Genomic DNA, 14,688 nt, shown 5'->3' on the forward strand with positions numbered 1-14,688 from the left:
AAAGTGGGCGGAGCTGGGAGGTTACCGATATAAACTGTCCAAAATAAATCATAACCGAAATGAATCTTGTTAAAATAAATTGTGCCGAAATTGTTTAAAATATATCATGTCAAGATAGATGACTACTATACTATACTATACTGTACTATAAAGCAGTCGAGGTGCAACCTCATGTTTTCTGTGCCCTGAATTGTGTACGTCCTCAGGAGTAAAATGCCACAAAATTTTCTCACATAGACGTTATAGCTCCCGAAGAAAATGCAAATTTAAATCTACTGGCAACACTGTGGTGAAGCAGACCGACGAAACGCCAACTCCGCCAAGTACGGCGGCGAAAATGTCTCATGCGCACGACTCTGGGCCAAACAGAGCGACCAGTGCCGTGTATGCCAAAGGGAGTCTGGCCATTAGGAGGAGCCTAAAAAAGGGGCTCGACCTGTCAATCAAATTGAGCGTTTTTCATTGGCTGCTGTTTTCTATGCGGGCCGCCATGACACCAAAATTTTCCCGAAAATGGCGGCGTAGCTTGGAACGGCGAAGCGAGGATTTCATGACAATTTTTTTTTTCACAAATTACGTCAATTTTATTCCGTAAGTGTACATTCTGTTGCAATTATCTTGCAAATCACCTTTAAAATACGCTCCAGTGTCGATGTTTACCTGAAAATAATATGTTTCGTCGTCCTTGTTAGGCCTAGTAACGACAGCGATCACAGGCAAATAGCGAGAAAAACGCTACAAATGGCCAAAAATTTTCATTTTATGACATACTTTTATTCGTATACACACCTTTGCCCGTTCTTGGTTCAGTCTTGTTATGTTTCATAGTTGAAATACGTATAATACCGGCAGTCTGTTCCAACTAGCGGTTCTGCAGGCCAATCAGTTCTCCTAGCAAGCACTTCTGCTACTTCTGCCTTCTGCTATTCTGCGTCTTCCCGGCGTGCCCCTCACCATCCAGATGGCGCCGTTAAAAGTGGACGCAAAATCCATTATGTTGCTAGGTCGTCAGGGAATATCCTATTCAATCTAATCCAATCCAGTTTCCCGAAAATGTCGGCACCCAGTTAATACAGGTAATATATAGCTTGGATAGCCTGGGGTTAATAGCGAACTGTATTTTGGCTCGTGATTGGCCAGAGAGCTCAAAAGGTGGGTGGAGCTCCAGGTATAGGCATGTTCCATTAATGGCCAGACTCCCTTTGGCATACACGGCTCTGAGAGCGACCAGAGCCGTATATTAAAAGGGAGTCTGGCCATTGGGAGGAGTCACAAAAAGAGGCTCGACCTGTCAATCACAGTTTCGCTCCTCTGATTGGTTTGCTTTTTAGCAAGGGGGTCGCCATGACACCATACTGCCACCCAAAATGGCGACGAAAACAAACACAGTGAAGCGGGAAGTTCGTGTCAAGAAATTTTCACAGACTGACCTGATTTTACGCTGCAAATGTACATCCTAATATAAATTTCTCGGAAATCAGTTTCAACTTATGCTCATCCATCGATATCGAACTGAAAATAATACGTTTTGTCGCCGGTGATAGGCCTAGTGCAGAGCCGTATATTAAAAGGGAGTCTGGCCATTAATGGGTCATGCCTATACCTGAAGCTCCACCCACTTTTTCAGCTTTCCGACCAATGAAGTCTTGAAATATGGGGCGCTATCAATCAGCCTATCCTCACTATTTGCCCCCATATCCAACATGGGCAGCGCCATTTTGGGTGGCAAGTGGATTGGATGGGATTGAAATGGATACCTCTCGCAATCTGCAAAAGTAGTGGATTGTTGGTCGCAAATTTGATAAGCGCCACCTAGGGAGCGTAAGGCACGTCGGGAATTGTCGTCTGCTTCCGTCGTTGTACCGCTGCCGGCAGAACCACCTACTGGGACACATTCTGTTGTCGGTATGATTTTTAAACAAATGTACATGAATAGTTGGAATGTAAGAGGCAAGAATGTTTATATCCATGAAATCCAGCTGTTAAAAATAAGATTGTACAGCACAGCGCCGTTTTTGTTATGATTTCGTCGTGATCGCCGTGTTCACGAGGCCTAACACCGGCGACAAAACGTATTATTTTCAGTTAGATATCGATGGATCAGCATAAGTTGAAACTGATTTCCGAGAAATTTATATTAGGATGTACATTTGCAGCATAAAATCAGGTTATTCTGTGAAAATTTTTGGTCACGAAATCCCCGCTTCACTGTGCTTGTTTTCGTCGCCATTTTGGGTGGCAGTATGGTGTCATGGCGACCCCCTTGGTAAAAAGCAAACCAATCAGACGAGCTAAACTGTGATTGACAGGTCGAGCCTCTTTTTGTGACTCCTCCCAATGGCCAGACTCCCTTTTAATATACGGCTCTGGCCTAGTGAACACGGCGATCACAACGAAATCATAACAAAAACGGCGCTGTGCTGTACAATCTTATTTTTAACAGCTAGATTTCATGGATATAAACATTCTTGCCTCTTATATTCCAACTATTCATGTAGATTTCTTTAGAAATCATACCGACAACAGAATGTGTCCCAGCAGGTGGTTCTGACGGCAGCGGTACAACGACGGAAGCAGACGACAATTCCCAACGTGCCTTACGCTCCCTAGGTGGCGCTTATCAAATTTGCACCAACAATCCACTACTTTTGCAGATTGCGAGAGGTATCCATTTCAATCCCATCCAATCCACTTGCCACCCAAAATGGCGCTGCCCATGTTGGATAGGGGGGCAAATAGTGAGGATAGGCTGATTGATAGCGCCCCATATTTCAAGACTTCATTGGTCGGAAAGCTGAAAAAGTGGGTGGAGCTTCAGGTATAGGCATGACCCATTAATGGCCAGACTCCCTTTTAATATACGGCTCTGAGAGCGACCAGAGCCGTGTATGCCAAAGGGAGTCTGGCCATTAATGGAACATGCCTATACCTGGAGCTCCACCCACTTTTTGAGCTCTCTGGCCAATCACGAGCCAAAATACAGTTCGCTATTAACCCCAGGCTATCCAAGCTATATATTACCTGTATTAACTGGGTGCCGACATTTTCGGGAAACTGGATTGGATTAGATTGAATAGGATATTCCCTGACGACCTAGCAACATAATGGATTTTGCGTCCACTTTTAACGGCGCCATCTGGATGGTGAGGGGCACGCCGGGAAGACGCAGAATAGCAGAAGGCAGAAGTAGCAGAAGCAGAAGTGCTTGCTAGCAGAACTGATTGGCCGGCAGAACCGCTAGTTGGAACAGACTGCCGGTATTATACGTATTTTAACTATGAAACATAACAAGACTGAACCAAGAACGGGCAAAGGTGTGTATATGAATAAAAGTATGTCATAAAATGAAAATTTTTGGCCATTTGTAGCGTTTTTCTCGCTATTTGCCTGTGATCGCTGCCGTTACTAGGCCTAACAAGGACGACGAAACATATTATTTTCAGGTAAACATCGACACTGGAGCGTAATTTAAAGGTGATTTGCAAGATAATTGCAACAGAATGTACACTTACGGAATAAAATTGACGCAATTTGTGAAAAAAAATTGTCATGAAATCCTCGCTTCGCCGTTCCAAGCTACGCCGCCATTTTCGGGAAAATTTTGGTGTCATGGCGGCCCGCATAGAAAACAGCAGCCAATGAAAAACGCTCAATTTGATTGACAGGTCGAGCCCCTTTTTTAGGCTCCTCCTAATGGCCAGACTCCCTTTGGCATACACGGCACTGAGAGCAACGTACTAGCAGCGCCACGGTGCTGGAACAAGGCCCAGGTGTAGACGTTTAGCTACTGAGTGCAAGATTCGGCTTTTGTTTATTTTATTTATCACAAATTACATTTTCTCAAAAGGTAGTATTTGCAAATCCCAACAGGAAAGCCATCTGTTTATCGGTCTCCTTGTTTACAGGGTTGCTTGACAAATTGAGGACTTCTTCCCACTTTTTCTTGACTGCGTTTTTATTTACCAATTAAAAATGCTTAGAGTAAACTCCTGCGCATATTACTTGTTGTGCTGAACCTTTGAGTCTAGCACTCTCACGTCATGCTGATTGCATAGGTTCGACCTCGACTGCTTTATAGTACCTTTAATAGTCGTACGGTTTTCAAAATCCCCCTATACCGACGAGACAATCACCGGCAGCTATACCGACACCGACTAGTTTCGAAATCCCGCATGAAAAAGCCGCCTCGACGTCCCTCTCTCGCCGATCGCCCACGTGGACGCCACGGGAGCGGTAGTGGCCCGCATCCCGCACCGACGAGTTCCGACGGAAAATACAGCTAGCAGCAGTCCGTCGACCGCCGGCCATCAGTGCGACCTCCACGAAGCTCGCACAGTGCGCACTGCTCACGGAGGAATGCATTTCTGGCCGTGTGTCTCTATACACGGGGTTATTGCATTGACTTTCTCAATTCTATTCTGGTACATTTCAAAGTGATTGACAGGAAGGGTGCTGACTAGCTGGTGCATCACTGCAAGAGGACGAAACCCGAAACAGGGAAGAATTTCTTCCGTGTCTCAAAATTTCAAAGTGATTGAGCCTCGCAGTTGCATGAAAATCCAAAGGCCTTATTGAAGGCAGTTGTCAATGTAGGAACAATTATGGGTGCAGAACCTTTCAATATGAAATTTTGAATGTTTTCAGTTATAAGGACTCGAGGTAGTACAAGAAAGGATAGAAACATCTGGGGGCTTAGTCGCTTCATCATCGTTACGGTCGTTACAAGCTAACGAGTGGCGGGAAATTCAAAAATGTGGGCACGTGACACATTGCGCGTGACGTATACCACGGCCTTCACGTATCGCGCGAAGAGCGCTGTGCACGTGTTTTATCACGTGCCCGCCTTTTTAAATTTACCGCCGGCCTTTTTGAATTTCCAGCCACTCGTTAGCTTGTAACGACTGTAACGACGATGAAGCGATTAAGCCCCCAGGTATGGATAACACGGAATTGTCGGGAGAACGATTATGAATTGACTGAACGGTTCCAGCAAAGTAGTCACTGAAAATGCCATTGTCCCCAGGCGGGAATCTAGGGGGAGGGGTCCAGGGGTCTGCCCCCCCTCAATTCCAAACTTGAACATAGTTCAATGGACCAATCCCAGCGTGCACTTTGCACTTGTTCATAGCGCACTCCCCTCCCCGGGGTAAAATCCTAGATCCGCCCCTGATTGTCCCCCAAGAAACTTATACAGGTGGGACTTGTATTATAAGAAGCGATCCTTCTACTGATCGTTCATACATGCATAAGTCCCGTTAGTATATATTTTTTGTCTCATGGCACACCATGGAAAATTTATTGTACCATGAAGTGTCCCCAGTGGCTATACTATATCTGGAATTGATGGCCGGCGGTCAACGACTCAACGTACTGCTGCCGGCTCCATTTGCCGACACGAGCGTCGCTGCGAACGGTCATTTGTGATTGGCTGTGGCGTTACGGTGACGTAGTATGAAGGATCAGAGAGGTCGGAGTACCGCCAAAAGAGCCTTTTTTTGTATTGTACCCCGTGATTATTGAATGAATTTACTCCTGCGCGTTCTCGAATGAATTAATGTAGACTTGCGCGGTTTTTCGGAGAGTCTCCATGTCTGATTTTCTGCCTTGAGCCGTTCAATTTGTAAACAAGAGCAAGGATGGTGGTGTACTGCACGGTGCCTGGATGCAGGAGCTACGGTGGTCGGGAAAACACGTCTTTTCATTTATACCCCAAAGACTCGAAACTCCGGAAGACTTGGGCCGCAAAACTACGCATGGGCAAGCCAGTTTCTGATACGTTCAGAGTTTGTAGCGACCACTTTCAATCAGACGATTTCGTCTATCCCATCGGAAGCTCCATATTCGGTGCGTACTGCATTTCGATGTCCGGAACGAAACTCCGCTGCCCAAACTTGCCTACCCAAACGTTGAGCTCATTAAGTTGCAGAAGGTACCTTCTGGTGAAAATAATTTCACAAGCCAATCGTTTGTTTTATTATGCTTGCTTGTCGTGTCCTATTTACAACACGCTCTTTTAATCAAAGGGGCACGGAATGTTTTGATCCGGACATTACATTTTGTAAACGGGATTCGTTCTGCGATTTATATGATTTCGCATGTCTTAAGGTTGGAAAAGAAGAACCCTGCAATCAAGTGCGGTTCCAAGCCGCAACCTTCCCAAACGTCCACTAGACAGGGCAGAGAGCGCAAGTACACTACAAAGGGCAGAGAGATCTAGGAAAAGTAAGGCATTCACACGAACACATGGAAACAATGCACTTGTGAAATCAGCTGTTTATATCAGAACATTGTACCTATATATTTAGAAGCCAAGGTCCAAGAGAAAGAGGAAATGCTGGCAACACTTCTCACTACCCATGACTCAAGTGAAGATGCGACAGACAGAGAAGCCCATGTCACATGTAGTACTGAACAGGGCAACAGTAAGGCTCAATTAGTGCAATCAATGTTGTGTCAGAGTTATGTGATATTTATTTCAGCATCTTTATTTCTCGTTGCCAGGTACCAAATGTCTCCTGATGCATGATTCAGTGGGAAATGAACGATGTGGAGACTCCACAGGTAAACGATTCTATCACTGAATTTAGTGTTCACATCTGATTGTGCATATTCCACCCTGCTGCAGTCAGGAACCGTGATGTCCACGTAAGCAAAACGACCACTTCGTGGTCCACACTTGCAGGTCTTGCAGTCTTCCACATCTGTGGACCTGGATATGACCAGAAAGATAACATTACATGTTAAACTGACACAGATATGATTAGGGTGACCAAAGCACACACGAGACAATACTTCGACATTCACATGCACCTTCAACCTTATCACGAGAACACACACATAACCACAGAACCAGAAAACTTGTGGGCTTGTGGAGCATACTTTTATGGGATATGTGTTTACCCTTGTGAAGGTTGACAATGTGGCATCATAGCAGCTTTGTCATAATGTGTGGTTTGATGACTCTCAGACATGTCCCAGCCGGCCCTCATACTTTAATGCTACAGCAATCCCTAGAGTTGTGGCAGTGCACTTTAGTAAAACAGACATATAGTTCATTATTATATATTGTTATAGTTCATCTTGCTAATGTCATAGGGCTGCCAAAGAGTAATATAGCGGATCTTCATTCCAGTGTTGACAAAAGCAGAGCCTACACTGTCGTGTTCGAATACAAGCAGTGACAGTAACATAGGTAACCTATCTCATCCTTTCAATGCTGAAGTGTAGTGTGTAATGCATCAGACAAATCTGGATCATATGTCTTACAGTACACATGCACCTAAAAAGTGTTCCTCAATGACCCTGCTAAAATGTTATTTCAAGTTGCTGCATTATATATGTTTAGCTACTCCTGTTCTAAAGAAGGGCATCTTGTTGTTCAGACTGAACATGTTAAATGATCATATTTTTGTATCACAGCCAATGAAGCTATCCGGTGCCTCGCAGATGTTGGTGTTCAAGTGGACGACCCCATCTCAATGTGTTCCACTACTCGGCAACAAATGGTGTCCATCACGAAAGTGAAATCTGAAAAGGACCTCTTGGCATTAACAGGACTGTCAAGCTTTAGGCTATTTTATAATTTAGCAGATGCGCTCACAGATATCCGGCTCAAAGAGTCTAGCAGAAGCTTCTGCCTGAGTAATGAGGATGCCACTCTGCTAACCTTCATGAGGTTGTATCAGGATACGTCATTTTCTGTGCTTGGAGTTCTTTTTGATGTGCATCGCACAACAGCAGCCAATATATGCAAGGAATGTATTGAAATTCTAGCAGTAATACTTAGAACAGCTGTTTTCTGGCCCAGTAGTGATGCAGTCAGAAGCTGCATGACCAAGTACTTTGCAAAGTACCCTAACACTCGTGTTGTGCTAGATTGTACTGAAATGAAAATTGAACGGCCTTCTGACTTGCAATCACGAATATTAACCTATAGCCACTACAAACAAACGTACACTGCAAAGGTTCTTGTCTGCGAAACCCCAGGGGGGCTGATCAGCTATGTAAGCCAAGCATATGGAGGGAGGACTTCAGACACCCATATTGTCAAAGAGAGCAACGTCCTTGACATGTGCGAACAAGGCAAGGATGCTGTCATGGTTGACAAAGGGTTTCTGATTGAATCACTTTGCAATGAAAAAGGAATTGAAATGATAAGGCCACCTTTTTTGAAGGGGCAGAGTCAGCTTACACAACAGGAGGGAAGAAAAAATCAGTCAATCGCACAGGCCAGGGTACATGTTGAAAGGGCCATTCACAGGATGAAGCTTTTCAAGATACTGCAGAATAGGCTACCACTTGAACTTTTCCCATATGTTGATTCTATAATCACCATTACTGCAGGGATAGCAAACTTATCAAAGCCACTGTTTAGTGCAGACAAGTTTATGGATCAGAGCATCATGAAACAAAGCACCTAAGGCACATACTATGAGTTTCCAAGTTGTACAAGCCTAGAATAATCACAGCAAAACTGAAAATATCACATTTTTAAGGGACGGGCACATCCAGGCATCAGACGACATAGAAAATCCCAAGCAAAATAGTGTTGTAGTGTGACTGACATGTCTGATGGAGCACATGCCAAGTGCAAATGCTGAATGTTGATGGTATGTTGGAATTCTCCTCCAAAAAACCAGGCTCACTAAACAAATTGAGGGCATGACTTTCAGAAACGTATTGCTACCGGTGTGTGGGTGCCTCATGGAGTTACAAGGAGTCTTTTCTTCTCTCAATTCTGTACTCTCACACTGCTCGGCACTTCGGGTCATGAAATTCACGATCGCAATCATTTGGTAAGAAATGAGATCAGCCACATGAAGGTCGACATTGCATAGAGCTGAGCTTAATCATGCCACATATTAGTGCACTCACCAGATTCATCACCCCTGTGACCAGAGATCGACAAAGTAACATGCTCTGGTTGCATGTGTGATGCTATCCTATGAGTGCGCTAATATGCCGTATGATTTAGCTCAGCAATACGCCATGCCGACCTTCACGTGACTTTGTAGCCTGTGGCTGAGCTCACGCATTATCATGATTGTGACTGTGAGTTTCATGTCACATTGCTGGAAATTATGATGTGACAGAAGCAACGCTGATCTTTAAAATTAGTTCATTTAATATCTAAGCATATTTCTAATGAAAAAGTTAGTCTAATGTAAGCCGAGAGTGAACATAGTGGTATCAATTTCATAACTGGATTGCCTAGTGTGACCGTCCTTTTAATACGTCTGAACATGTTCGTGAAAGCAGCTCTGGAAACATAATAACAACTACATACAAGACACTCAAAGCAGCATTGAAAGTTAGTTTTAAAAAAAAGTGTAACATTCAGTAACCTCAGCAGAGCATTTAAGCTATGTAGAAGTTTCCTTCCCATGGCCTCCCTTAGTCTATCATTTCTGTAGAGTGATTTCGGGTCTACTAATGGTTGCTGTGAAGTGTTGATTTGTAAACTTGCAGTATCTGAATATTTAATGATGAATTAAATAATGATTTGGTGATGTCAAGACACTGGCAACAACTGTTTTTAAGTGTGCGCTCGTTTCTAGAGATTTATGCTGTATTGTTCATATGACTAGTAGGATTACACAGTGTAGCATAATAAATTGCAGATTCTCATTGACTAGATGTAGTCTCATTGCGTGTTGCACTTGCTTACTGTTGTGCTGGGTATCACACTGTGCTATTAAATAACTCAAACAAGGTTATGACTGACACTCTGCTTCCTTATCAGAAACAAGTGGTGTCTCGCATTCCGGGCAGGACATAAGTTTTAAAGAAATATGTGCTCCTCTCTAAAAATATCTGGAAAAAGTCTGGGTCAAAGTCCACAGTAACAACTAGCATCCGCTGTGCACCCTCATAAACAAACAGATGTGCCTCCTTAAGCTGGGACACACCCATCTGTACTTGTGTCTGTCCATAGTAACGGCTTGTCTTTTTGAGGTGGTGCTCGTTACCCTCCTTCTTCAATTCGCTTTTCATGAAATTTTCAATGTTTTGAGGACACTTTACTTCTAGTACAAGATTTCCACAACATTCACACTGTGCTATGGCATCAGGGGTTGCACCGATGAATGGTAGGTCAGCTTTGATTAATAACCCACACTCCTGAAGCTTGAATTTTTGGTGGTCTTCTCGAAGGATTGCATAAGCAGCCTTGGCTTCCCCCTCCATTCTCAGTCCCTCCTTCATTGCTCGAGTATGTTTTTCGTTAGAATGCATTACAGCCCTTAGCAGGGGGCGCACATCATGAGGTCCCATCTGTGTTTGCAATGTCTTTACCCTGGTGTACACACGGTAGGAAACAGAGGCAGTGATCATACCCACTCTGTACATTCTCCATTCACTACATTTGCTCTGCCCCCTGGTGACTGACTCAATGCGATGGATGTCTTCTAATGAGTAGAATTCGACCAGAGCATTGTACAGCTGCTCGTTGGTCGTCTCTGGCTTGAGCTGTAGCAGTCGCTGGAGAGCACCCAACAGATTTTGTGGAGAGCTCCCAGCGTGGCTCTCCTCTGCAACCTTGTCAGGAGTGGATGTTGTCGTACCTTGAAATACAACAGTATACAATCCTATACATTATAAGCATTCATAAACGTGAACTCTGACAGACAAACCAGTTCAATTCTGAATATCTGATGCATGGTTTGATGACATGGCTTTTGCTACATTAATGCTAAACATACAACACTTGCAGCTTCAGGACAGTGTTAAAGCTCACACAGTCCATATGAGACTTATAATATGCATTTCAGTATGCTGCTAAAATTGTGGGAGGATGCAATCCTATGGCTAACCTCCACTAAAATCAACACTGCCTTTGGCATTGGGAAGGCTCTGATCTGCTGCCTGCACTGCCTCATGCTCTGTAGCTTGGAGGTGACTACTGCTGTGTAGCAAAGCTGCCGAGAAATTGGGAAGTCCTTCTAATATCTGTGCGAGTGGGATTGCTTCGTTATGTGTGATGCACCGCTTTTTTGCCTGTAATATGGTAGCATTCAGGGAGTTGTCATTCATTCACTTTTTTTTTTTTGCCAATCAGGACACACTCATTCATCCACAAAAATAAAAATATGGTACATTATAACTGTAGGTACCTGCTTTGTACATGGAAGGTTGACAAAACGCGTTGGGCAGTACTTCTCCTTCACTGCTTTCCTCTGTTCTTTACCCCACCTGCAGCACAATAAATGACCATGATGAAAATTGACTCCATCAGACAAGAAAATAATACCAATAATAATAAAACATAAAAATCTTGATCATAGTAAAGCGTTTATTCACAGCCAGCACATTTCAACCTGAGAAAGTTTGAAATAGAGGGGGAGACAGAGGGACTGCTAATGCAATCCCTTCTATTCGTAATCTCCATCAATTCCAAGAAGAGCCGTTTGGCCCTTTTCTATCTTTTCTTAGCACAGATGTGACTTAAGGTCAGCCTTGCAATTAATTGTTACATTCGTCAAAATGTGTCGACAGTTCAAAATTTGTGGCGGTTACTTTTACGCTTCGGTTGTGTTCCGTCAGTCTTTTTATGTTTAAGCAGCAATCAGTTTGGCCCACATAACAAAAACCACACACAAAAGGGAATGTGTAAGTTATACCAGCAGGACTCTAACACACGGGTTTGGCACAGGACTCACATTTGTGGTTTGTCTGTTTGAGATAAGCGATGAATGTGGCTATTTGAGCGCACATGTAGTAGAACTGCCACCATGTGTTTGCAGAGAAAGTTCCTGGAATGCGTTGACAGCTGAATGAATGCATGCATTAGACTTTTGTATTACTGTTTTAAACATAAGTACAATGTTGATCTTACCCGGCACGACATGTACACAAGGCATCGTTAACACCGCCGGTCTTCGCAACATCCAGGGTTAAACGGTGAGGGTCGCTAAAAGGTGCAGTCGTTTGCAACACAAATGCAGACAGCGTCCACATTGCGCTAGTTTCGTCGGCCACGCTGCATTCCACTACATGGCCAGCGTTGTAAACTTGTTCGCCTTCCTGTAAGGATCGTGCTGAATCCTCTGGACTCTTGCCGACAAATTGGTAAATAGCAGACAGCGAAATTGGTACTGTAAATATGCGCATGTTAGAGTTGCGGTTCATGTCCGCACGCCGAGGCTTTCGTGATATATAACGACGACAGAGTGTCGTATGACACACTTTCCTGTCGTGCCGGTGCCCCATAACATGCCTTACCTTCCACTTCGTCTTCCATTCGTATGCGAACAAAGTTGAAGAGGCGTCTCACGAGCAACTGCAGCTACCTGTAACTGCTACTAAACAAGCTGCGAGCGCAAAACGAAACTGAGTGATCCTTCATACTACGTCACACGTGTAGTTACCCCATCCACACCCAGGTGGCGACTCCGAAATTTCTCGTCGCTATATAGTGGCGCTCATACGGGCACGGCGAGAGAGAGCCGTCGAGGTGTTTTTTTTTTTTTTTTTTTGGAGGGGGGGGATTTCGAAACTCGTCGGTATTGGGATATCTGCTGGCGGTTGTCTCGTCGATAGGGGGATTTGGAAAAGCATAGGAGTTAATAGGATTTATTGTGGGACGATTTATTTTAACACGATTTTTTTTGGAAGGTCTATTTCGGAATACACCCGAAATCATAAGTAGAGCTGAGCGCGGGTATACCCGCGGGTACCCGCACATCGTCATAATTTGCGGGTAAATTGTGGGTCGCGATTTGCGGGTAAAATGCGGGTACACCCGCGTTACCCTCACTCTATGGCCAACTAGGTGATCCCTCTCTGTCACACGCGAGCTCAGCAGTGCCCAATGTCGTTGGCCGTATAAATCCATGTGCCAGACTGCAGCAGGCACAAGTGCTGGCGGGCGAGTTCGATTATTAATGCAGACATATATGGCTCTCTGTTGAGTTGCAGTTTTATTGGCGTACGATTGAAGCCGTCCGAGACGCGTAGCCAACACTCAAATTAGCCAATAGATCAAATTCCTGCGGATGCGGGTTACACACGCGCGGGTACTGTGCTGGTCAGGGCCAGCGATAGGATAAGGCGAGTAAGGCGACCGCCTTAGGCCCCGCGCTTGCATAGGCCCCGCGCACGAAGCCCTCAACCAGGGATTACTTTTTTTTAAATATAAAGTATGCACTTAATCGCACGCGGGATGTTCGACTAAAACAGAAACGAGAGAAGAATGTGTTATGTGCCATTCCGTCATGTGATGAGAAAAAGTACACCCGATATACACCGGGGCGCCGTCAAGGGGGGGGGGGGCAAGGGGGAGCACCTGCCCCCCCCCCGCCCCCTGGCTCCCTGGCCTATCTAACATGGTCGTTTGAACACAATCACTTTTTCTTTCGTTTCTTTTTTTTACGTGGTTAGCTTGGTGCGGTGGGTAACGAACCTTCTGTTCCTCGTTAATTAAATGACTGATTTTTCGTGCGAGCAGTTACGGGTGAGTGGCATGGCCTGCTGTACATTATGCTGACTAAGGATTTATCTCCTATTATATAATCGCTGACGGAAAGGGCAGCAGGAGTAGCGACAGCAAACGTAGTAGGAAACAAAAAATCAGGAGCGAGCCTTGGCACGGACAAGGGATTGCATTTCCAAAAAAAACGGCAAAACGTAAAAATTCCGAAGCATAGGGTTACTGAGCCAAAACAATATACTTGCGGGCGCATTCGACACCCAGAGCTAGAGGAATATCCCGTACCTTGAGCACCAGCCCGAACACCTCCACTCCCGCCCTGCACTCGCGGCACCCATATGCCCCCTCCCCCCCACACACACACGGAGAAAATCCTAGCGTCGCTCATGTATATACACCGTGGATTTCGCACCCTTCTCTCCTGCTGCCATTTCCCGTACTGCTAAAACCTCCCACTGCGAAAATCTTATCATTTCTTATCTTTTCATTACTGCTGGTGTGAAGCAGGCCCGGCGATGTGCCTTTGCCTCAGGCCCCGCGCACCCCTAGCACCGGCCCTGGTACTGGTGCGGGTCCAAGTTTGCTTACAGGCACTCACCACTGGTATAAAGGCTGGATCGCGCATAGGAGAGGGGCGCGTGGGAGAGAGATGCGCAACCGGCCGCCATGTTGGAGTGCCCACTGGCGCCGGCTGCTCCCATAGGAAACAATGGGAAGCGATTTGATTTGGAGTATTTATTGCGCTTTAAACGCTCCTCATTGCTGATTAGCACGCATCTTTCTTAGGAATCAGTGTGCTGATGTATTCCAAACGTGCTTCAGCCGTTTTCCTGTAGTTTTTAATGGTAATTGCCTTCTTTTTCTTCTCCGCTGCCTGTATTCCCAACCGGTCGTAACCGTCGTGCACAGGGCGCACACGCATGAAGGTGAATTTGATGAATGTCAACTTATAAAATTAATTATTTTTGCTTAGAAAGGTTTCACACTGTTTGTTATTCTAAGGTACTTCCATTTTTATATTTTTTGTTTGTTTTCGTTTGTTGTTCGGTTTTCGTGTGGTGTTCCGTGGTTCTCGTTCGTTATTATGTGGTTTGGTATTGTATGGTTCTCGTTTGACTTTTTCCGTTATCGTATTATGTTCTACGAGTGTCTCTGTGTGTGTTCTACAATAAGACCTCGATCCTTATTCTGAAGGGGCTCACCACCAGCAATGGGGTGGAGTATAGACCCTTGCGATGAAACTCTCCATTCCTATCTTAAAA

At 44.8% G+C, this 14,688-nt stretch overlaps 2 protein-coding genes across 2 annotated transcripts; one reads left to right on the plus strand and one right to left on the minus strand.

Annotated features, from left to right (window-relative positions):
- Positions 1-5,462: 5,462 nt before the first annotated feature.
- Positions 5,463-9,631, plus strand: LOC135371170 (uncharacterized). Its single transcript, XM_064605223.1, has 6 exons — positions 5,463-5,844; positions 6,106-6,222; positions 6,306-6,422; positions 6,502-6,561; positions 7,133-7,192; positions 7,420-9,631. The coding sequence occupies exons 1-6, from the start codon at positions 5,637-5,639 to the stop codon at positions 8,418-8,420; spliced, it is 1,563 nt and encodes a 520-aa protein (XP_064461293.1). The 5' UTR covers positions 5,463-5,636; the 3' UTR covers positions 8,421-9,631.
- Positions 8,854-12,326, minus strand: LOC135371171 (uncharacterized). Its single transcript, XM_064605224.1, has 5 exons — positions 12,220-12,326; positions 11,834-12,092; positions 11,658-11,750; positions 11,108-11,190; positions 8,854-10,558 (listed from the first exon to the last, which is right to left on the minus strand). Exons 1-5 carry the CDS (start codon positions 12,236-12,238, stop codon positions 10,407-10,409), a joined length of 606 nt encoding a protein of 201 aa, XP_064461294.1. The 5' UTR covers positions 12,239-12,326; the 3' UTR covers positions 8,854-10,406.
- Between the last annotated feature and the right edge of the window lie 2,362 nt (positions 12,327-14,688).

The sequence above is a fragment of the Ornithodoros turicata genome, chromosome 10 (assembly GCF_037126465.1).
Source record: "Ornithodoros turicata isolate Travis chromosome 10, ASM3712646v1, whole genome shotgun sequence".
NCBI classification, from domain to species: Eukaryota; Metazoa; Arthropoda; class Arachnida; order Ixodida; family Argasidae; genus Ornithodoros; species Ornithodoros turicata.

Excerpts from the sequence above, each read along its gene's own strand:
- LOC135371170 (XM_064605223.1), top strand. The coding sequence starts at position 5,637 with ATGGTGGTGTACTGCACGGTGCCTGGATGCAGGAGCTACGGTGGTCGG. Across the intron at positions 6,423-6,501 it reads TAGTACTGAACAGGGCAACA|GTACCAAATGTCTCCTGATG; the intron begins GTAAGGCTCAAT and ends TCTCGTTGCCAG. Across the intron at positions 7,193-7,419 it reads AAGCAGTGACAGTAACATAG|CCAATGAAGCTATCCGGTGC; the intron begins GTAACCTATCTC and ends TTTGTATCACAG.
- LOC135371171 (XM_064605224.1), bottom strand. Across the intron at positions 11,751-11,833 it reads TTGTGTACATGTCGTGCCGG|GAACTTTCTCTGCAAACACA; the intron begins GTAAGATCAACA and ends AACGCATTCCAG. Across the intron at positions 10,559-11,107 it reads TCCATGTACAAAGCAGGTAC|GACAACATCCACTCCTGACA; the intron begins CTACAGTTATAA and ends ATTTCAAGGTAC.